The sequence below is a fragment of the Rhinolophus sinicus genome, linkage group LG06, assembly GCF_036562045.2.
Source record: "Rhinolophus sinicus isolate RSC01 linkage group LG06, ASM3656204v1, whole genome shotgun sequence".
In the NCBI taxonomy this organism is placed as follows: Eukaryota; Metazoa; Chordata; class Mammalia; order Chiroptera; family Rhinolophidae; genus Rhinolophus; species Rhinolophus sinicus.
The window spans coordinates 32,066,528-32,091,367 of NC_133756.1; the positions used below are offsets into that span (position 1 = coordinate 32,066,528).

Here is a 24,840-nt window from a genome sequence, read left to right on the forward strand (position 1 = left end):
CCTCTGGCAAAAAGTCGGTATTCAAATGAACTTTCCAGCAAAAGAGCAGCATCAAAAGCTGTTAAAATTTTAGCCAAGTTAAAATTGATACCATATTGACTCAGCTAATATCTCAAAAAGTGTTATAGGTTAAGGTCCTGCGTTGGGCCAAAAAAATAGTGTTATTTGATGTGGAACATCCAAAGGCTGTGCCAAGCAAGCAATAGCACATATAGGTTGGGAGCCTAGGCGAGAAGCTTGTTGTGGAAGGAAGAATTTGAAGATTGCTGGCATGAAGATGGGACTTACGTCATCTCAATAAATGCAGACAGAGCGTTTGATAAAAATTTACCACCCATTCATAATAAAAACTTACAGTAAACAGGAAAGGAAGAGAACGTCCTCAAACTTAAACTTAATACCTCGAAAAAACCAAAAGCAATCATATTCAGTGGTGAAATTTTGACAACTTTCCCCTGTGATTAGGCAATGCCAGAATAACCTCTATTCAAGATTGTGCTGGAAATTGTAGCCAGCGTACTATGGCTAAACTCCAAACCGACTAAAAACTGATAAGGACCAGGAAAATTTAAAAACTGTAGGAATACAAAATAGCTTTTTTTGACCTGGGGTAGGAAAGGCTTTCTTAGGGCACAAAAACCACAAATTGTAAAGCAAAAAAAAAAAAAAAGGGTAAATTTGGCTTCGTTAAAATGAGAAATTTCTCCAAAAGAACGCACAAAGAAACAAAAGGACAGCTCGCATACTAGGGGAATATATTTATGAAACAGTTTCCAACAAAGGATTACTATTCAGAATATGTTAAAAAACAAAACAAAACAAAACTTCTGCTGGTCAATAGAAGAAAAGAAAAACACAATGGAAAAATGGGCAATAGTGCATGTTTTTCAGAAGAGGAAATAAACAGCAACTAAACATGAAAAGATGCCTGTATCAGAGTTCTTCAGAGAAACAGATTATATATAATATTTTTATTTAGATGTACTTCTATTATATCCATACATATAAAGAGAGATCGATTAAGGAGGCTGGCAACTCCAGCATCTGTAAGTCTTACCAGCAGGCTACAGACTCAGACAGGTGTTGTTGATGCTACTGTCTTGAGTCTGGATTTCTTCTCCAAGAAAACTCAATTTTTGCTCCAAAGGCCTTCATCTGATTGGATGAGGCCCTTCCACATTATCAAAGATGATCTCATTTGCTTAAACTGTACATATTAACCCCATCTACAAAATACGTTTGCAGCAACACCTAGGTGAGTGTTTAATTAAATAACTGGATATGATAGCCAAGTTGATGCATAAAACCATCACAGTGCCCTACCTTATTAATCAAAGAAATGCAAATTAAGATCACAGTGAGATATAATTTTATATCCACTAAATTCATAAAATTTGAGTATCTGATAACATCAGGCATTGGAAGGATATGGATTAGTGGGATTCTAATGTACTGTTGATGGGACTGCAAACAGGCACAACCCTTCCAGCAACAAGTTGGCATTTTTGTATAAAGAAGATCATTTGCATGTATACAGCCCAGGAATTTCATTCTTTCCGAAATGCTTGTACATGAACACAAGGAAATAAGAATGTAAAATGTATACGAATGTGATAGTAGTTTTTAAAAAGTACCTAAGTAGCCAAACAACAATAACAACCTAGAAACAAACCAAATACTCATTGACAGAAAAGTGGATACGTAAATCATACTATAGTTACAGAATGGAATATCAAACAGTAGTGAATAAATGAACTGCCTTGTGCAACATGAGTGAATTTTCAAAATATAGTGAGTATAAAAAGCAAGGCACAGAAAATTAAAAATAGCATAATACCATTTTTATAAACCTCAGAAACAAGTAAAACAACATATTGTTTGGGATGCAAAGCTTCGTGAGGAGCTCCAGCTATGGGGGAAAGTGGTGGGATGGGCTAGTGAAGGAACGCTGATGTTCTAGTGCTTAAGTTTGGTGGTGAGTTCCTGGGTGCTTATTTCATTATCATGCCTCATAACTTAATATACCGGGGTGCCAAAAAAATGTATACGCATGACTTTGAATTCATATTTTGTTATTGGTATATGTTGCGTATTACAATTTTAATACAGTTGTTTCCTTTCTTAAAATGTGTATACATTTTTTTGGTGCCCTCTGCATGTTACAGATAATCTTTTCGCATTATCAAATCCCTTAAAATTTTAAAAGAAAATCAAAAGTATTTGTTACTTTTAGTTGAAAAAAAAGTGGAATTTACAAGTAGACTGCTTTAATCTATGAAAGTCTTTCTTAGAACAAAATAACTTTTTAATGAAAGTAAGTCTGTGACAGGCTTAGAAGACAGTGATTCAGATTTAAAACTAAGGTTGGGTATCATTCAGGAAGAGGTCCAGATCAGCTGGAACAATGGTTATTTCACTTTTGTTTTGGGGGTGGTGGTGCGGATTGAATAACTGCTTTGAGTTGAGAACTACTGAGCTACTGATCCTCTGCCCAGGAGACATTTCCTATGTGCAAAACTTTTCATTTAATTCCGGGGAATGATAGTGAATCTAGTCTAGAAATAGGTTACTAAAGCTATCTAATGTTAACAATTTTGGTGAACTCATCTTACTATCAGAAATTTATAAGGGATATTGCTGGTTAGAGAACAAAGTGTTTTCATCGAAGGTCCTACTTTGTTCCTTGGATTAGTATCGGGAGACATAATTTTAGTCCTTTTGGTTCTGTGTGGTGGAGCATAGTAGAATTTTGGCAAATGGTTGTTAGGACTCTTTCAGGTTTTAAGTTTTTAATTTGGCCAACTTACCATGGCTCAAATTGAGGGGTGACCCACTTTTGCCTGGGTCAAAACAACCGGGGCATAGAGAAAAATAATCATTTTTTTTTTTTCTTTGCAGGAAGCTTTGTAAGGTTTCCCAGTTAGCAAAATCTACGTCCACCATCTGAGACATAGAAAAGCCATAATTAGAAATGTGGGTATTTTAAAAATAAAATTTCTCAGTTGAAAAATGCATCTTTGAATACTTGAGATCTCACTCAGGTAATTCTCTTAGCTGAGTGAGTAACATAACATGCCATTTGTTTACCGGTACTTGTTAATGTGAAGAGCAGTATCATGTTTCCTTTATCTGGCATTTGACAGCTGTTAACTAGTGAAATGAGAGATTAGAGTCTATGCAACTAAAAGCATACACTGGATCTCTTCAAACAAAACCGTGTCACCTGCTGCATAAAGTATTAAATTAGCTGATTGGCAAGATGTATATGTTATGCTATAGAGAGTTACATTTTCTTATTGAAGAATATAGTATATGTTTTTTAAGTCCAAGAAAACATCAAAGCTTACAAGATAAAAAATTACCATAATCATCTGTATATTGATCATATTACTGTATAATTCAAACAATATTTTAAAATCAAACAGTATTTTACCAAATTGGTAAGTATATGTATTAATAATAATATGATAGTAATAGTTTAAAAGAGTTCTAATATTGACTTACTAATAAGGAATACTAAATTACCAACTTTACCTTTCTTATTTTTCTTATCATAGGCGATTACCTTTATTTTCACCCAGCATCATGTTTTTATACTTTGCCTATCATATCACTCCCCACCCCTTGCATTAGGTTAAAAGGGAAAATATTTCTCAACTTCTAACTGTCCTTTTATCTATTTTCCATTTCCATATGATAACTTCTTAGGGTACAAATGGTATTGTTTTTGTAACTCTTGGTGGTAGCATACTATTTTTAATTCGTACTGGAAAAAACAAAGCAATATGGCACAGAGATTAAGCCTGGGGTCGCTAGAACCAGGCCAGCTGGTGAATCTTAACTCAGCAAGTTATACATGACTTCGGCAAATTGCTTGACTTAGCCCTGCTCTGGTTTCCTGATTTTTACTGAAAGGGGTGAGTTCAGTGCACTGGTACCTAGTAAAATCTAAATGAATGCTAACTATAATACTGGCAATAATAAGAATTCTTGTTGTTGAATTAAGTAGTCTAGATTGTAAACTTAACATACCAGCTCTTGTGTATAGTTTATTCACTTGCAATATAGAACAGGTTGGCTATAACTCTCCAATTTGGGATCGGAATGTCCACCTATGAGGTAGTCCAATTCTTTTAAAAAATACTAACTGTATCTGTTGTGTATTATGAGTAAAATTGTCAAGGCAAAATAGCAATTTAATGAAAAAAATAATTAAATTATACTCACTTTAGTGTCTGAGTGCCTAGTATATGCAAAGTAATATAGGTAATATACAAATATATGAACTATAGTTCCTATAGTCAAGTATTATCAATGTAACAGGAAGGATTAAGAATAGAAATGTACTTTTTCAGGCCCCCAGGTGTGTGGAAGGTATGATATCAGAAGAAACAAGTTCAGACTGGATTAATGACAGAAGCAGAATGACCCAGAATGCCAGTTTAAACATCTTGGGGAGCCAAGGGGAAATGCATTGAACTGTATCTTGGTGGTTGTTACTTGTTTTCAAACCCTGGGATCTCTGGGTTAGGTTTGTAGTCTACATTTATTCTCCGTGGTGGTGCAACAAGCGTGTACAGATTTATTACTTGTTAAAAACTTAGTATGTAGTACACAGATAGAAATGTTTAATATTCTTTTCTGTAAGAGAGGTATAAATGAAGTATGACCATTGCTAGCACAGAGATGGGAAAGGCCATGTTTTGTGGAAAAAGATTCATGGAAGAACATTTGAGCTGGGATATCAAAGGATGCATGTGATTTCAGCTGAAGTTTGGGAACTTCAGTGGTATGTTTGCCCCAGGCTAGGTCACAGTATCAGTGTAAGCAGAAATTCAAGTAAGGACTGTGCATGGTAAACTCATGAGACAGTGAACACACTCATTGGAGCAGGAATATGGGAATGTGTAGAGATTGTATTGGAGCTGTATTTGGAGAGGTAGGTTGGGGCCATAGGGGAGGGAGGTGGTGGTGATGGTGATAGACTAATAGAGCTGGATTATCCACTAACGGCATTTATGTGTTAATTGAACTCATGTTTTGTCTCTTTCAGGAAGTTCACGATTTATTACAAGATTATGAGTTAAAGTATTGTTATGTGGACAGAAATAAGCGAACAGGTAAGATTTCAGTTCTGAGCATCTGATTTCATTTTGATTTTACATATAGTCATTATAAAACAAAGCAGCTTAGTGTCTTTTCATTCTTAAGCTAATTTCTGAAATTCTTAAGCATTAAATCACACAAATGTTACTCATACCATTTATTTTCTGAAGGTAATGTTAGTATCCTAATTCTTTTTTTTTTTAGTATCCTAAGTTTTAATCACATAAATTAATATGGTGTTACTAGAGCCTTATGAACATTTATAATGAATGTTGTGTATGTTATAATGAATTTCCTTTATAGGCTTGCTATCCTTCAATTTTAATAAAATATTACTGGACTTAGTGAATACACTATGTGATTTTGACCTCAGCTGGGCAAATTGGAAAAATTGCTTAATTTTTCTGGGTATTAGTTTTATATCTGTGATATTAAAAGCATGGACTCGATTATTTCCTTTGTGTCTATATGATATGTAAATGTCTAAAAACATCTTTTTGAGATGATAAAAAAAGTAAGGAAAAGTATGGAGGATCATATAATCATTGTGTACTCATCCAATCCCAAATTGGCAAATGTTTTATAAGCATATTTTGTTTTAAAAATGTTTTGAAAAATATTTTGTTTTTAAAAATAAATATACCTGCTAGAGACCTAATGTAGATCTATTGAATAAAAATCTCTGGTAGTATGGTCAGGAATTCTGTATTTGCTTTTTTGACTTTTAAAATTGAAAAAAGGAGCATGACAGATAAAGATGAAATCCAGTTTCTAACTGTGTCTGATTCCATTGCTTCCCTTCCTCCTTACTGAGGGCCAAGCATTTATGAATTTGGTACATGCTTTCCATACTTTGCCATTATATTGTGGTAGTCAGTAGAGCTGGTCACAGATTCTTGTTCTTTTTCTTCTGAGCATGAGGTAAGATAGTTCTCTGTTCCTCTTTGAAGTTAAGAGAGGACATGTGATTTGCTTTTTGATGAAGTGTGAGTGGAAATGACACATGTCCCTTCCAGGTGGACGATTTCAGACTCAGCATGTGATTCACTGCTCGTCCTTCCTGCCAAAGTAATTGAGGAAGATCGTAGAACCTCTTTTAATTTAGGTCCCGGAGTGACCATGAAGAGCAAAACCTCCTTCCTTCCTGTCCTCTTTTCAGCATGGAATATGCAGCATGGACAACAACCAAAAACCCTTTTGTTTTGTTAAGCCATTGAGATTGTGGAACTGTGTTTTAGTTACTACCGTATCTTGACCAATATCTGTAATTTTATTGTGTGTAATTAATAGTGGTGGTCTCCATGTTTTTTAAAAACTTTACATAAATGGTATTCTACTGTATGTTTCATTTAGCAACTTGCTTTTTGTTTTCTAACTCAACCTTGTTTTCAGATCTTTCCATGTTCGTACATAGGTTGGCGCAAAAGTAATTGCAGTTTTTGCAGTTATTTTTAACCTTTTAAACCACAATTACTTTTGCACCAACCTAATAGCTTTCGTTTAGTGATTTAAACTACTACAGATTATTGGGTCTTGTGAATTTATCACCATTGATAAATCTATCCATTACTGATAGGCATTTAGGAAGCTTTAACTTTTCCAGTATTTCAAATGATGCTGTAATGAATGTCCTTTTACTTGTCTTCTAATATACGTGTGTAACTCTGTTTGTCTACAAGTGAATTACTGGGTCGTATGCTATGTACAATTTCAATGTTACTAAATATTGACAAAGGGATTAGAGGTAACAGTCTTCACAGCTCGCACAGGGCCAGGTATAATGAGTGTTATTTCCATCAGTTAGGATGATAAACCTCATAATTCAGGGTACATCAAGGAAAGTATTCAGAAGAGTCTTGTCCCAAGAGTGGAGAAAATTAACTCTAGGCTAATGAGGCTCTGGTCTTACCTAACAAAATGTAAAAGCGAGACCAGAAATGGCCAAGCTCTTTCCTAGTAACTTAACCACATCCCTAGAACAAAACTCAAGAATCTTTATAGAAATAAATCATATAGAAGTATGTTGTTGTAATGTTCTTAGACTCTACTAATTATCTGGTTCTTCAAGCACTACCATAGTTACTGAAATCCAAGGCAACATCATTTAATATAATTATTGAGTTTATTTGTTGTATTATTTTAGTGGATGATTTAGGGTTTATAGTATATATCTAACTTACCAGTTTACAATCAAGTGATATTGACTACTTCTTATAGAGTCTAAGAACTTGACAACAGTATACTTCCATTTATTCCCTCCCAGCCTTTGTATTGTTGTTGTTATATTTTAATTCTACATGTGTTATAACCACCACAGTATTGCGTTATTATTTTCACTCCAGTCAATTATCTTTTAAAGAGATTTAAATATTAAGGAAAACAGTCTTTACCAACATAATGACCATATCTGGTATTCTTCATTTTTTGGTGTAGATACAGATTTCCATCAAGTGCCATTTCCTTCCTGCTTAAAGAATTCCTTAGACATTGTTTATAATGCAGGTCTGATGGTGAAGAATCCTTTCAGCTTTTAGGTGACTGAGAAAATATCTTTATTTCACTCTCATTCTTGAAGATATTTTTGGTGGGTAAATAATTCTATGTTGTTACAGAATATTTTAGTATTTTATAGTGGAATTCCTAATATAATTTCTATATTTTTAATTGAAGCTACTGGTCATAGTGTTACTTTAGTGGGGGTGTCAGCATTAAAAAACAATGAAATGGAATAGAAAATATCAGAGTGTATTGCACATGGTAGGAGTATTAATGTCCTGATACTTTTATTTCAAGTGTGTGTATGTGTGAACAGAGTCAGACATAAAATGTATTTCTTATCATGAGTCATAGTTTAAGAAGTTTGAAAACACTGGCTTAGAAAAGTCATTTATTTTATTATCTTCCAGCTTTTGTTACCTTATTGAATGGGGAACAAGCCCAGAATGCAATTCAGACGTTCCATCAATATTCTTTTCGAGGAAAAGACTTAATAGTCCAGCTCCAGCCAACAGACGCTTTGCTGTGTATTACCAACCTGCCCATTTCTTTTACCTTAGAAGAGTTTGAAGAACTTGTTCGCGCTTATGGAAACATCGAGAGATGTTTTCTGGTCTACAGTGAAGTTACTGGCCATTCCAAAGGCTATGGATTTGTGGAATACATGAAAAAGGACTTTGCTGCAAAGGCCAGATTGGAGCTATTGGGCAAACAGTTGGGAACCTCAGTCCTCTTCGCACAGTGGATGGATGTTAATCTGTTGGCTGCAGAGCTCATTCATTCGAAGTGCCTTTGTGTGGATAAGCTCCCTGGTGGCTACAGGGATTCAGAGGAACTGTTGCAATTTTTTTCCAGTATCCATAAGCCTGTGTTTTGCCAGGTATGTATTAAGATACCATTTGAATTATTTAAAAATATCTACATACGTATCTATTCTGCATGTACTCACCAATGTATTATACCTATGTGAATATCACAGTGGACAATCTAATTCTGCTTTAGTCTGTAATGAAGACTTTAATATCATGGGAAATTTTAAATTGATCCCTTTTGTTGACGGGCCAAACTATAGTGTTACATAGTTAAGTGTGTCTTAGCAAATCCGTTATTTATTCATCTTCTCATTTCATCTATTCATTAAACCATTCATCCATTCGTCCATTCGTCCATCCAAATTTTACTTATCACGTTCTTGGTGCCAGACACTATTGCTAGGTGTCAGAAATATAGATAATAGAAAGATACTGTCTCAGTACCTCACAATTTTGTAGAAGAGACTGACAAATAATTGTAAATCATGTATAAAGTGTAATATAATGGAAGATAGAAAAGTATAATAAGGTTTAAAAGGAACATATAATTTTATCTTAATGGGGTCATGGTAAGTGAGACACTTAGGGAAGATCCTGAAAACCGACAATAGTGGTAAGAATTTTCAAGCACTTTATCATAGTAAAATTTAATATATTCTAACTAGACAAAAATGCATACTATATATAACTTCTTCTGTTACAGATGTTTGATAGCAACTGATGAACTCTTTCTCTCTTGCTTCCCTTCTCTTCTTACCTCCCATCCCCACCCCTTTTTTCTTTAATCATATATTTTTTGAGTCTCTACTCAAAAAATAGGAAGCAGTAGGAAGTTTGGAGTTGGAGATATATACATATATATGTGATTAAAGCCACCATCTTACTTTTTCTTAAATTTCCCTCTCTCCAATCCCAATATAATAAGCGTCAAAGAAACCATCCAAGAGCTTTATAAAATTTTATGACAAATTTTTTATCAAATCTTTGCTGTTATTGCAAGTTGATTATCTTATCAATATGTTATTCTTGGTACCAAGAATTGTAGAGTGAATCCTGTATCCATACATGATTCTTTGTAGCTTTAGTTGAGGCCTTTGAAACAAATATGAGGGGAAAAGCCATTTATCACAAAAATTGTATTTGAATTATTTGAATTATGAATCCCAGAGTTGAAGGGACTTGAGAGGTTATCTAGTCTAGCTTGCCATCTCGTAAAAAAATGTTTGCTACGATATTTGTGAGTGACCATTTAGCTTCTGTTAAAATATTTCAAAATAATGGAACATTAACTAGATCACAAGTCAGATCGAACTGAAATAATCCTCTCTAAAACTACGGACTGTGGACTTAGATGATTTGGTCTTTTGAAAGACTTACAATGGTATTGTAATTTACATAGGATGAAGGTTATCATGATGAACGAGGAATAACAAATGTTTTAAAATATTAGTAAAAACAACTTTATGATGCCGTTATCAGTGGATCTGTTAAATTCAGGCTCTCTTGCTGGGTAGGTTGACCTAGACTATACTGAAGACACATTCTTCACTTGGTGATCAAAAGAGACTAATGGCTTAAAATCTGATCTTAAGATCTGGTTTGGATTACAAGAGGAATGGGGTTGTAGGAGAAATGTTTGGAAGAGGTAGATGTTTTCCCTTTCGCTCATGTGATTGGAAAAAGCTGTATGGAGAAAAAGACATTTGAGGGCAGTTTTAAAGAGAGGGAATAATGTGAAGGAAAAATAGAAATTCGGTCTAACTATACAAGAAAGGAAAAGGAAGTTAAGCATGAAAAATAAGAGAAAAGAAAACTGGAAATTATTTAATTGTAATATTAGCTAATGAGGTGCCAAATCCAAATAGAAGCATTATAGATGTCTCTTCTCAAAGACATACCAAGCTGAATTTTATCTCATTTATCACTTTGTAGCATGAATATTTAGACATGTTTATGATAATTTAGACGTCTTCAAAGCTTAGAAACTTTTTAGTGTCTTATTTTGTTCTTATTTTTGCTCTTTGTACCAGTCTTTACAGTTCCAGGATTTTAGTATCTTCCTTTACATTCTTACAGGTGGGTGACTGGAAATAAATTGAGTTCTACATTTTAGGAGTTTATTTAGGGCACATTTAGAAATAAAGGTTGTGAGTTGCATATGGTATTTTAATAAACTTAGAGCATAATTTTCCCAATTTAGGTTTGCTTTTGTATACTTGACCAAATTCCTGAGATCTACTTAAAATATTGAAATAAAAGTTGAATATGGTTCCTCCCACCTTTCTTTTCTTGATGATACAAATTTTATTTTACATAGATAATGTGGTCAAATAATTGTTTCAGTATGTTTCATTGTCCCATGTATCTGGTGAATGTAAAGAAAGTTTTAATTATTGTAACACCATATTTTCTTATAAATTATCAATTACATATATATCTTAAAATATAGGGAATATTATCATTGGGGCTTTTACTATTAAAATTAGAAAATCAAAGAATTGAAAAGAAATGACAGACTCTTGTTTATCACCCTGTCTTCCTGAAGCACTGCATCTAAGCAACTAGTCAACTTTGATTTTTAGAGAGAAAGAACATTGTTTTCACCAGTGTCATTCTCTGCTATGTTTGTTCTTGAATTTGCAAATCATATACTGTACGTAAATATTTCTACCTAAATAATAGAATTCCCTTTTAACCCAATGTATTGCATCAGCTTGCACAGGATGAAGGTAGCTATGTCGGTGGCTTTGCGGTGGTTGAATATCACAGTGCAGAGCATGCCGAGGAGGTTCAGCGTGCAGCTGTTGGTATGACCATCAAGGGAAGCAAAGTCCAAGTTTCCTTCTGCGCCCCAGGAGCACCAGGGCGAAGTACGTTAGCGGCATTGATAGCAGCTCAACGTGTGGTAAGTTTGTTGTTCTTTATTAACATAGAGAAAAATCCTAATACTCTTTTAACCTATTCAAACTAACGGTCCATTGATTGGGCCTTCATTGCATTCCCATTGCATAAAGGCATTCTTCTTTTTAAAAAATTGGCAAATGGTATCTCGGTCAAATCAAGCCAAGAGTCATTACAAAAGAAGACACTGTGTTTAGTCCAGTGTATTTATCTTAGGAAAGTTTTTGAAGGGATTTTATTCATTCAGCAAATATTTGAGTTCCTGCTGTGTTCTAAATTTTCAGTGGGACATACCTCTTTTCAACGTGTTGATAAGTATCCATTGCACAAGTAGGGGAAGATGTGTGCCCCATTTTTGCTCACATGGCACACTGGAGCTACTTCTCTGTTGTCATTGTCTCCTTATTCCTCTCTTTACTTCTCTGGTCTGGAATAGTCTCTGCTGACAGAGACTATTCCTTCTTCACAGTTCTTACTCCTAGCCCTTAGCATAGTAAATATTGATTGGTTAAATGAAGGAAGGCATATACTTTTGAAGGGATCAGGGAAGACTTCATGACAAAGGTAATATTTGAGTGTGACATTAAAGAATGATTTTGAAACGTGTTCGTGGAGGTGGAGAATAGGATTGCCAGATGCAGATTTTGCATGAGACAGAGTTCAATTAAAAAGTTATTCGTTGTTTATCTGAAACCCAGATTTAGTTGGGTGCCCTGTATTTTTACATGCTAAATCTGGCAGCCCTAAAGAGAGAGAGTGAGTGGTCAGATTCCAGGTAGAACAAAACCTTTCAAGCAGTAGTATGACGTGAATTTGCATGCCTGAAGATTGGTAAGTGGTCTAGGTGGACTGAGTGTATAAAGGGATGTCTGGTGAAATGGTCAGTTGATGTCAAGTCAGGGAACACGACTGAGCACTCAAAGAAATTAGATTGAATTCGATGAGCCGTGGGGAATTTATTGCCTATCCGTGATTACTTCCAAACATATATTTTTGGTCCAAACTAATCTAAGCACTAAACCTATATTTCTAAATGATTATTAGAATTCTTCCTTTATGTTATATGAATAGTTCCAATTTCAACATCTCCAAATGAAAACTAATTTTCTCTGGGACTTGCTTTTCTATATTCTGTAATATCTATATATAGCATCAGTTCATCCGAACTAAAACTATCTGAACCGAAAACTCAGGTAATCATCATTGGTTTCCCTCACCCAGTCCCCAAATCTAAATGTCAAAAATATTAACAAATCCTTCAGTTGTACCTCCATTGATGTCTCTTAAATCTTTGAGACTTGTCAGCATCTTTGTTACTTTACTCAGGAGCTCATCTTTTCTCACCTTGATGATTAGAATAACCCCCATGTCATCACCATGTCATTAGTCTTTCCGTTTCTGATCATCTTTCCTAGTGCCACAAGAATGATCTTTCTCATCCTCAAATCAGATTATGTCATTCTCTTGCTTCATATTCTTTAACGCCTGCATTAAGTTCAAATTTCTTAGCATAGCATACAGGGGCCTTCATGATCGGATATCAATGATTTTGTAAATTCTTGGTACATATTGTTTATCAAGTTTTCTGAGATTAAAAAAATCATAAACAGGTACTGAGCTTTGTAAGAGTATTTCTATAACTATTGAGATAATTATGGATTTCTCCCTAAATTTATTAATATGCTGAATCACGTTGATATATTTTCTAATGTTGAACCATCCTTGTGTTATAAACCCTAATTAATAATGATTTTTTTCTAATGCATTGTTTTGATTAGATATTATTTTATTTGGTATATGTGCAAATGTGCTCATAAGTGAAAAATGCTTAATTTTTTTGTACCATCCTTATTTAATTTTGGAATCAAGAAAACACTGACCACATTAAATGATTGAATTATTTTTTCTTCTCCTTGTTTTTTTTTTTCCCCATTACTATTTTTTTCAATTACAGTTGACATTCAATATTATTTTATATTAGTTTCAGGTATATAACATAGTCATTAGATAAACTTGTATAATTTATGAAGTGATCCCCCGATTAGTCTAGTACCCACCTGGCACTATATATAGTTATTACCATATTATTGACTATATTCCCTTTGCTGTACTTAACATCTCTGTCCCTATTTTGTAACTACCAATTTGTAAATACTTCTTAATCCCTTCACCTTTTTCACCCTGCTGTTGTCTCTCCTTGTGCTGGCCAGGAAAACCATGATCCTTCTGGGGCAAGTGGAGGGAGCCACATAGTCACACAACTAAAAAGCCCTTCCCCAAATCATCCTGTCTGTGGATCCAGGCTCTGTCACGCTCTCTGCTGATGTCTGCCTCCAGGCTGGGACCCACTGCCTTCTATCCATCCAGGGATTTTTCATAAGTTTTGTGTCAGGTTCTCAGATCCATCACCCTATCCCTCTCAACTTCATGGTATCTGGGTTTGGAGAGGAATTCCAGTTGTGTTATCAATTCTGCATTTTTTCATGACTAGAAGTTTATAGTTTTCCTCTTATAACATGATACTAATATTCTCATGTATTAGGCTGATTTTTAAAACAGAACAATTTTGTGTGTGTAAGGTCAGTTCATCTTTGACTCATAATAGGGTTTAAATTAATGAAATAAAGACCTTTATTAGAAGAAAATTTTGATTTGTCAGGCAGCTCACATTATTACACTTTAGAACAGCATTATAGTAAGGCTCTGCTATGGTATCAAAGTATTCATACTGTGTCAAGTTGTCTTCTAGCTAATAAATTCAGATCCCCTTGGCATCTTCCTACTTGTACAAAGAGATTTATCTTACTCGTCCTCTTAAAGCCAATTTGTATTTAACTGAGACATTCTATGAGGATTTCAGTATATGCGATATGGTACACTATCTTAACATTATAATTAGGAACTGGTAGAATGTACACAACAAATGTATAATATAAAGCAAATTGTGTTTATCATAAAATAGATCTTATCAGATGAATAGCGATTTCTGGAAGAAAGCCTTTAAAATTTCGTCCTGTGTATTCTAATATTTTCTATTTCTATATTTATTGAAGATGCACAGTAATCAAAAGGGCTTACTTCCAGAGCCAAATCCTGTACAAATTATGAAGAGTTTAAATAACCCTGCCATGTTGCAAGTTCTTCTACAACCCCAGCTCTGCGGGCGAGCTGTTAAACCAGGTAAGCGCCAGGGGCACCAATTAAATGTAGAACGTTGATATGAAGTAAACCGTTTTGCATGAAAAAAACATTGAAATGAGTCCAAAAAAATATTAAATTTCTAGGACTTATCAATGGATCTTAATTAATGATCTGAGGTGATAATATATTTTGACTAATTTTTGTAGATATAATTTGCTTATGTGTTCCTCATATTTTTTATGTATTTTTTTTTACCATTAACAAATATTAAATTTAAACCTTCAGTTTAATTCCTAGTTGATATGAATTTATTGACCAGTGTAGTATTAACACACTACACTATTTTGGACTATATCAACAAAGGTTATGATATTCTTTTATGTAATATTTTTAGCAGAATTACTTTGTTGGAAAGTGCTAAAGACCTGTTTCCTCTTTGCTTACCTTTTTTGTTGTAAAATTGTTTCACTTTGTAGAAAATGACAAAAGCAGTATTATGTTGTAAGCATTATGGAAATCTTTGTAGTATTGCTACACATTACATATTTATTTAATATGCTTTCTCTGATAAGAGTTTACTTACCTTCTGAAATGCACAACTGTACATACACAAAACGTATATTTAAGCATTAGGAGGAAATGGATTCCTAAGTTTTAGAGTAAAAGTACTTAGAGTAAATATGTCTATTCAGTTTTAACCCTAACTTGTCTAACACCAGCTGGTGGAGTGCAACTCAATTCTAGCACTAACTCGTCAGAGTTAACATGACGCCGACAGTTAAGGGCTTAGTCCCCAACACATCTGCCCCTGCTTCACACACTAGCCGCAAGTTCAGGGGGTCCCCAGGCCACCTACACGTATGACCAACTGGCTACAAATGTGAGGGTTCCTACAACCCCCTCAGGTTGGATAATTTGCAGGAATAACTCATAGAACTTAGGTAAGCACTATACTTATGATTACAGTTTTATTATAAAGGATGTCAGCCACATGAAGAGACACTTGAGAGCTAGGTCTGGGAAGGTCCTCAACACAGAGTTTTTATGTTCTTTCCCCGTGGAATCAGGGCACGTTACCTTCCTAGTACATCAGTGTATGCACCAACCAGGATCTCTACTGAACTAAGTGTGATATCCACATTTTTTTGTTGGGGTTTTACTGAGTAGGCATGATTATTGTCCGTGTTATTGAACTCAATCTCCAGTCCCCTTCCTCTCTCTGGAGGTTAGGAGGTCTGGCTGATATCACATGGCTTAAAGCCCCAATGCTCTAATCACATGGCTGAGCTTCCTGGTGTGACCAGCCCCCATCTGGGAGCTACTTAGGATCCCACATTGAGCCAACTTCATTAGCATAACAAAGATACTCCTGTTCCTGGGGAAATTCCAAAGATGTCCTTCCATGAACCAGGATCAAGGACCAGTTAAATTCTTTATTATACAACATTCCTGTTCAGTACTTCATATAATCATCAATTATTTGTGTGGAATAAGCAGCTTTAGAGGTTTTCTGGCTCAGTCTATTATGCAATCAGATATCGCTTCTACAATTTTAATGGTGTAGAGATATCTTCTTATGTCTTGGCTACTTGACACATAAGAAGCTCATTATTTCCCAAGGCAAATTTGACGAATTTAATTGCTAGAAGGTTTTTTTCTTTATAGTAGATGGTAATTCCTATAACTTTTAGCTGCTTATTATAGTTCTTACTCTGAAGAAACACAGAATCTATTTCTTCTTCCATAAGAAAAACCTTCTAATACTTGAAGACAACATGAAACGTTAGTCATCTTTGGTTTTTTCCTGTCTTCTGTTCTCCAGATCAGTGGTCTCTTTTTATTTATTTTTTGACCATGCAGTCTCATCAGTAAAATAAGTTTTGAGCAGAGCTAATATATATAGTATATGTATCAATTACACGTCAATTATAAAAATGCACCCTTGTCAAGTCGTATGTGAAGAAATTATAAAGCTTAGTATTTTTATTTTTTAAGATGAAAGTAAATATAAATAACAGATTTAGTGTTTTCCTTTTACACCTTTTATACTGCTTTGGAGACCACAGTTCTGTATTTGACTTTCCATAACATGTCATAGGATATATTCTTTAGATCCTCCCACGAGTTGTCCTTTTGTAGACAAAGCCCAGGTTTTCTGGGTTTTCCTGGAATGTGATGTACACAGGCATGAAAATATCCTGTAGAAGGGATCTGATCAGCACAAAATGCAGTGGGATTTCCTTCCTATCATCATTATAGTTCTATTACTTTAAATCAGTATAGTTCTATACTTTAAAGAAGTATATCACACTCTTGGGTCTTTTAGAAAGCATCCTCCCCACCTTTGGACTCTGGGCCATCTTTAGTAACTCCTCTCCAATATTATTTTTGTCTTTTCTTTTTATTTAAGAATATATATTCTCTACTCTCCTTTCTTCTCAAATTGTTGTATGGCCATATCAGGTCATGCTTCTTCATTTTAGTGCTACTTTCACAATTTTAAGTAAGATGTTTCCCTGTTACACTGATATAAACATTATTTCACCAAGCATGGCATTTTCTTTTTGTGAAGTGGTAAGGGAAGAGGATTAAATCTATGTCACTTAAACACACACCAAGCTTCTGGAGAATGTGTGAAGTTTCTTGGTGTTCAGGAAAGACAAATTGTCTTGTTAATCAGTTCCATTTATTTTTCCTTTACTTTGTCTTTTACTATATCTCAACTAGATCCCTTACTATACCCTGAACAGAGAGGCCTCTGAGCAAACTAAAATGATTGTTATGCAGTATATATAACATATATTTATACTCCTGCCCTACTTCCTTCTCAGTGTTTCATATTTAAATAACTGACACATATTTACTTGTTTATTGTTTGTCTCTCCCTCTGGAAAGGAAGCTCCATAATGGCAAAGTTTATCTGTCTTGTTCATCTCGAGCACCTAGAACAAAAATGCTGTTTATAGTGAAAGGCACTTAAATATTTGTTTATTGATTAAACCCCTTCCTTTACCTCTCTGTTCATACCTTATACATACCTTGTTACTCACGTATGGTCTAGTCTAAATTCCCAACTACTGTTCTTGTCTGCCTTCTTTTCTATCTAATCTAATCTATGTACTGCCATCAGATTAATTTTCCTCCCAGAATTATACTGATTGTTATTCTGACCATACTAATCCTTTCTCTTCAATCCAGACCTTTTAACTACCTTAAAAAATAAAACAGGATGTAAATATTCTAGACTTTTTTTTATGTATATGTATGTGTGTGTGTGTATATATATATATATATATATATATATATATATATATATGTATGTATGTATATTTTAAACCAGTGTGCAATTACTTATAGTTTAAATTGTATTTTTAACATCTTTATTGAGTATACTGATGCACATTAATCTGCACGTATTTGAAGTGTATAACTGATAAGTTTTGACATATATATACACCTGTGAAGTTATCACCACAATCAAAATAATGAACTTACTCATTACTCTCAAAAGTTTCCTTTTGCCCCTTTGTAATCCAGTCCTTCCCCACCCCCCCAGGAAACCACTGGTTTGTTTTCTTTCACTAGAGAGGGGTTTGTAGTTTCTAGAAATTTACGTAAATGGAATCGTGCAGTATTACAGTTTGGCTTCTTTCAGTCAGCTTATTATTTTGAGATTCATCCATGTTCCTGCATGTGTCAGTAGTTTTTTTCCTTTTTAACAAGTGTATGCCACTCCACAATTTGCAGATTCATTGATTTGTTGATGAACATTGAGGTTATTTCCAGGTTTAGGTCATTAGATATAAAATTGCAATGAATATTCATATGCTAGTCTTCATATAGGCTTATACTTTTATTTCTCTTGGGTATATATCTAGTTGTGGAATGGCTAAATCACATGACAGATTTATGTTTAAGTTATGAGAAACTCTCCCAATGTGATTGAACCATTTTGCATTCTGACTGTCAGTGTCCAAGGTTCCAGTTTGCTCAGTATTCTCACCACCAAGTCATATGTTTGTCCTTTAATTTTAGCCCTTCTATTGGGTGTATAGTGTTATCTCACTGCAGTTTTAATTGGAATATCCTTTTTGACTAATGATTTTGAACATCTTTTAATGGGCTATTTTGCCATCTTTACATATTCTTTGTTAATATTGCTTTTAAAATATTTTGCAAATGTTAAATTGAAATGTTAAATTGAATTGTTTATCTTCTTAAATTGTAAGGGCTCTTTATTCTAGATACAAGTCCTCTCTTGAATATATGGGTTTGCAAATATTTTGCTCCACTCTGTAGATTATCCTTTTATTTTCTTAACAGGAAAGAGCAAAGTTTATTATTTTTACAAAGTCCAACTTATTATTTTCTTTTATAATTTGTACTTGTGTCATATTTAAGAAATCTACCAAATTCAAGATCACTAAGATATCTCCTATGTTTTCTTCGAGAAGTTTTATAATTTTACGTCTTGCGTTTAGATCTGTAATCCATTTCGAGTTAATTTTTGTTTATGGTGTGAGGTAAAGATGCAGGTTAATTGTTTTTTTTACAGTTCTTCCAGCATCATTTGTTAAAAAAGGTTATCATTTTCCATTGAATTTCTTGACACCGTTTTCAAAATTCAGTTGACCATGTATGTATGGCTTTATCTCTGGACTCTATTCGATTGCATTGATCTAAATGCCTGTCTTTATACCAGTGATAAATTGTCCTGATAAATGTAGTTTTATGATAAGCCCTGAAATCAGTTAATGTGAGTCCTCCAACTTTATTCTTCTTTTCCAATTTGTTTTGCTTATTGTAGGTTCTTTGTATTTAGAATCAGCTTTTTGATTTCTATGAAAAATGTCTGCTGGGAATTTGATTGACATTGAGTTGACTCTACTAATTTGGGCAGAATTGACAACAGTTTTGAAGCTGAGCCACATACTTGTATATGGTATATCTCTGAATTTATTTAGGTCTTTAATTTCTCTCAGAAATATTTTGTTGTTTTCAGGGTACAAATCTTACACATATTTTGTCAGATGTGTTCATAGTACTTTATATCTTTTGATACTATTTTAAATCGTATTGTGTTTCAAATTTAAATTTCCTATTGCTTGTTACTAGCATATAAAAGTACAATTGATTTTTTATATTTATCTTGTATCTTGCAACATTGCTTATTGTTTCTAGTATCATTTTGTCCTTAGGATTTTCTATATGGACAATCATGTCATCTTCAAATAAACACAATTTTTTTCTTCCTTTCCAATATGTATTCCTTTTATTTCTTTTTCTTGCTTTCTTGTTATAGGTAGAAATTCCAGCATAATTTGTGCATTGAACTGGTCAGAGTGGATATTCTTGTCTTGTTCTTATGAAGAAAGCATTCATTCTTTTATTATTATTAAATATTATGTTAGCTATAGTTTTTTTGTTTGTTTGTTTGTTTTTTTAACAGATTTTATTTTTCAAACTGGGGACTTTCCCTTCTATTCCTGTATTGCTGAGAAATTTTACCATGACAATTGCTGGAATTTATCCATTGCTTTTCTCCACTTACTGATACGATCATATGTGTGGTGGGTTTTTTTATTTGTTGGATTTTTTTTTTGGTCTGTTATGAATTATATGTTGATTGATTTTCGAATGTTAACCCATCCTTTCATTCCTAGGGTAAACCTCAGTTGGTCATGATGTATTATAATTCTTTGTATTTATTCTTGATTGATAGTGTTGTTCAAGTTTTCTACATCCTTACTAATTTCCTGTCAACTTATTCTATTAATTATTGTGAGGGAGGGATGGGGCATAGTGGGAAACCTAGCCAAGAGCTAAGGGTAAAGAGCAGCTCAGCTACACATGAGACTGTGGACATTTCCAGAGTGTTTTGATTTTAGTTGTTGTTTTAAACTGGGAAATACTGTATTCAGTAAAAGCTGTGAAAACTATATTTTAATATTTTATAACAAATTATAGTGACTTCTGAAAAGAGGAAGTGGTGTTGAAATTTCTAACTGTAATTGTAAATTTCTCTACCTTTCGGTTCTAGAAATTTTTGCTTTATATATACTGAAGCTTTGTTACTGGTATAGAGACATTTAAGATTGTTGCATCTTCTTAATGAATTGACCCCTTTATTATTATGAAATAACCATCTTTATCCCTCTTTACTAATAAACAGTGTCTTTATAAGCAACTAACTCAACCTAATGATCTAATCTTCCCACCACCTATGGTGAAACTGGTTCATTCTAAAGAAAGCATTTTCTAATGGTCAGTTTTCCAAACATGTAGTGGACTGCCTCAGCAAGTAATAAAAACTTGTAACAGAGTTTTTAAAGCATGGAATGAACTTGTGGGGATGTGATATAAAAATTTCAAATATTTTTGATCATTAGATTATATGCTTTTTGAAGTACTTTCTAAGTCTGACCTGTGGTTTTAATCAATTTTTGTATTGCTAGAGAATTTTGTATATTATGACTAATAACAATTTATAATAATTTGATGAAATTGCTTTATATATTTTTTATCTCATGGTTCTTTTTGTCTATATATTGTCTGTTCTGAAAACATCTCTTCTGTTATGTACTCTGGTATTTCTGGTATATGTGCTTTTAGACAAACTTGATAAAAGAGTATGGTTATCATTTATTCCTTTTATTAACTATGTACAATACTGTTGTTTCTTTTGTTTTATTTGTTTATTTTTGTGCATAAATATTTTTTATGTACGTGTATTCTCTTCTCAATTGGATTGTAGTCTTTTCAAGGACAAGATTGTATTTTATCCTTCCCTCCCCCCCACTCCCTGCCAAAATAACCCAAAAACCTAACAAAACCACTGGGCAAATAACATGGGTTTAATTAGTATTATACTTATTAAAAAATGGAATTAGTTTTGTTGCCCTAAGTATTAGAGAAGAGGAAGACTAGGTTTGGTGTTTTGCATTATGACAGAAGGTGTTTGAATTTTAAGTCAAATTTTAGGGTTGTATTTCAAGGAAAGAATCCTCTCACTTTGTGCAGTGACAAGGTCAGTATATAAAGGAACTTGCAGTGAATTTGTTAAAAGTTTAAATAAATATTTATTTACCTTTTTTGGAGTTCGTTTTATATATTTTTCAATTCCATATATATCATAAAGTTAAATTTTTACTTTTATTTTCTTAAAGCAGTTCTTGGAACACCTCACAGCTTGTCACATCTGATGAATCCATCCATCTCCTCCGCATTTTTACATTTGAATAAAGCACATCAGGTATATAAATAGTATGCAGTACTGAAGCATCAAAAATGTTAAGTGAATGTTTTGTTTGTTCTTAATACGTAAAATTTTCAAGAAATGAATATTTTATTTTTAAAAATCCTTAGTCATAAGTATCGCTACATAAAAACATAATGAGTACATTAGATCAACTTAAGCTAATCAGAGCAGCATAGTTATATATATTTATTGATTCCTATTTGTAGGGCATTAAGAGGGGAAGAGGTATATTTTCCTATAAGTAAGTCAGTACAGTCATGCGTCACTTAACAATGGGGATATGTGCTGAGAAATGTGTAGTTAGGTGATTTCATGGTTTACGAACATCATAGAGTGCGCTTATACAAACCTCGATGGCATAGCCTACTACATACTGTGTTTCCTTGAAAATAAGACCTAGCCAGACAATCAGCTCTAATGCGTCTTTTGGAGCAAAAATTAATATATTAAGTGAATGTGAAGGCCTAGGACATGACTGTATGCTACTCTAGATTTTCTAAACATTGTACACAGGCTACACTGTATTACATTATATTACATTATATAAGACCGGGTATTATATTATATTATATTATATTATATTATATTATATTATATTATATTATTATACTATACTATACTATATTATATTATAAAGACCCGGTCTTATAGCATAAGACCGGGTCTTATATTAATTTTTGCTCCAAAAGACGCATTAGAGCTGATGGTCCGGCTAGGCCTTATTTTCGGGAAACACAGTACCTGGGGCCGTATGGCTATAGCTCCTAGGCTACAAGCCTGTGCAGCATGTTATTATACTGAATACTGTAGGCAGTTGTAACACAATGGTAAGTGCTTGTGTATCTACACATGGAAAAGGTACAGTAAAAATACTGTATAAAAGATTGAAAAAAACAAAACGGTACACCTGTATAGCGCACTTCAGCACGAATGGAGCTTGCAGGACTGGAAGTTGCTCTGGGTGAGTCAGTGAGTGAGTGGCGACTGAATGTGAAGGCCAGAGACAGGACTGTACAGTACTGTGCACTTGCTAAACATGACACGCTTAGGCTACACTAAATTTATCTAAAAAAATATTTTTCTTTAATAATAAATTAACTTTAGCTTACTGTAACTGTTTTACTTTGTAAACTTCAAAAATTTTTTAAATCTTTGACTCTTTTGCAATAACACAAAGCTTAAAACACAAACATTGTACAACTGTGTCCAATATTTTCTTTATATCCTATTCTGTAAGCTCTTTCCTATTTTAAAAATGAGTTTATTTTTTTACTTTTTAAATGTTTTTGTTAAAAACTGAGACACAAACACACATGAGCCCGGCCTACACACAGGGTCAGCATCACTGATAACATGTCGTCCACCTGCACATCTTGTCCCACGGAAAGTCTTCAGGGGCAACAACACACATGGGGCTTTTATTTCCTACCACCGTCTTATATTTGGTTCATGGTTGACCAAAACGTCATCATGCAGCATATGACTGTAGTTTAAAACAAGTCTTCTTATGTTTTCTTAACTCAAAGGAGTATTTATAGAACGAAAAGAATGAATGAACAATAACTCTTAATTCTTAGAACTTACTCAGTGTGATAAAAATGATTCATATATTTATGAGAGTAAAAATATTTGTTTTACCTTTTCCAGGCATTTTAAAATGTGTTTGTAGATACATGTATCTATAATATTGAAGATGAACATTACTCATTAATTTCAGGTACTGTTAAGGCTGTATCTATATAGAAGCCTAATTGCAAATCAAACCTAATACATAATAGATAATTTATGTAGATTGAATGAATGAATGTCTGGTCCTAAACCCAGTTTTTTAAAGTAAAGACCTATCCCTTACTTATATTGCATTCGTAGACTCTAACGTAGGATCTTGTACATATAGGGTCTTTATCTATTCATTTATTCAACATATTTTATTGAGAATCTAACATGCACTAGACACTCTACTTGTCACTGAGCATTCATTGTCCCTGTTCTTACAGAATTGCAACAAATACAGAAAACAAATGTTAAACAATTAATTACAATAAGATGTGAAGAGTGATATGAGAGGGGTGTGAAGAATATTGACAATATTGTCTTTATTTTAGAATAAAGACCAAAATGCTTCATTTTGCCATCAGGGCCTGTCCACACTGGCCTGTCCTGCCTCCAGGGCTCCTTGCTATCACTGTCCTAGCTACAGTGGCCTGCTATTGGTCCTCAAAAGACCTTGTTCCCTTCTCCTTATGTCTTTGCTCCTGTGCTTCCTTCTGCCGGGAATAGTCCCCATGCAGCACCACCTAATTCCCCAGACTTCACTTCCTTATTTCTCTGCCACCTTCAGATCGCTGGAAGAGTTAGCTCCTCAGGGAAACCTCCCTTGAATTTACCAATCTAAATCAAATTCCCCTACTATTTGTTCTCATAGCTCCTTGTATCATTTGTAATTACATGTTTTTATAATTAATGCCTCCCTTCCTCAGGGGACTATAAAATCCATAAGGGTAGTTCTTATTGTCACATTTCTCACTATATAGCACAGTGCCTGGCATATAGAAAGTGCTCAATAAATATTTGTTGAATGATTAAGTGAACAAATAAATGATGGAATGGTACTGACGTTAAAGCCAGAAAAGAGTAAGGGGAGGGGAGGGAGGATGAAAAAAAAAATGAGTGTATGTAGAATTAGTTCCATGACTGTACAGTCACATCTTGTATATTATTAAAAGAAATTAATTAGTGTTGCCAAAAGTTGGAAAGTGCAGTATGAAGAAGCTGTTGTTTTGCTCAGATCAACTAGCGAATTAAACCATATGAATTGGGTTATATGCCAAGCAGCTTTTTAAAATGAAACTAACTTAATGTTCTGTCATTTTCACAGAGCTCAATTATGGGTAATACTTCTAATTTATTCCTTCAGAGTCTTTCCCATGTATCCCTGGCACAACAACAGTTAATGAAGTTTGAGAATATTCATGCTAATAATGTAAGTATGGAATTATTTTTTTTCTTTGAAATTAATTCCTTTTTTTTCTATACTCAGGCTATTGGTCAGATTGTTTGTAAATTTTCAGTCATGTAGCCTTTTTATTCGGTTCTATCCTGCTGCCATGGGCAAAAGTCTTACTT

The 24,840-nt window shown here is 33.8% G+C and overlaps 1 protein-coding gene across 1 annotated transcript in view; it reads left to right on the top strand.

Moving 5' to 3' along the window:
* Positions 1–24,840, top strand: part of RAVER2 (ribonucleoprotein, PTB binding 2) — a 74,569-nt gene that overhangs the window by 15,684 nt on the left and 34,045 nt on the right. Inside the window, 6 exon segments of the mRNA XM_019731648.2 lie at positions 5,054–5,120; positions 8,013–8,482; positions 11,128–11,319; positions 14,369–14,495; positions 21,623–21,708; positions 24,593–24,697. Of these exon segments, the coding sequence (XP_019587207.2) occupies positions 5,054–5,120; positions 8,013–8,482; positions 11,128–11,319; positions 14,369–14,495; positions 21,623–21,708; positions 24,593–24,697 (1,047 nt within the window).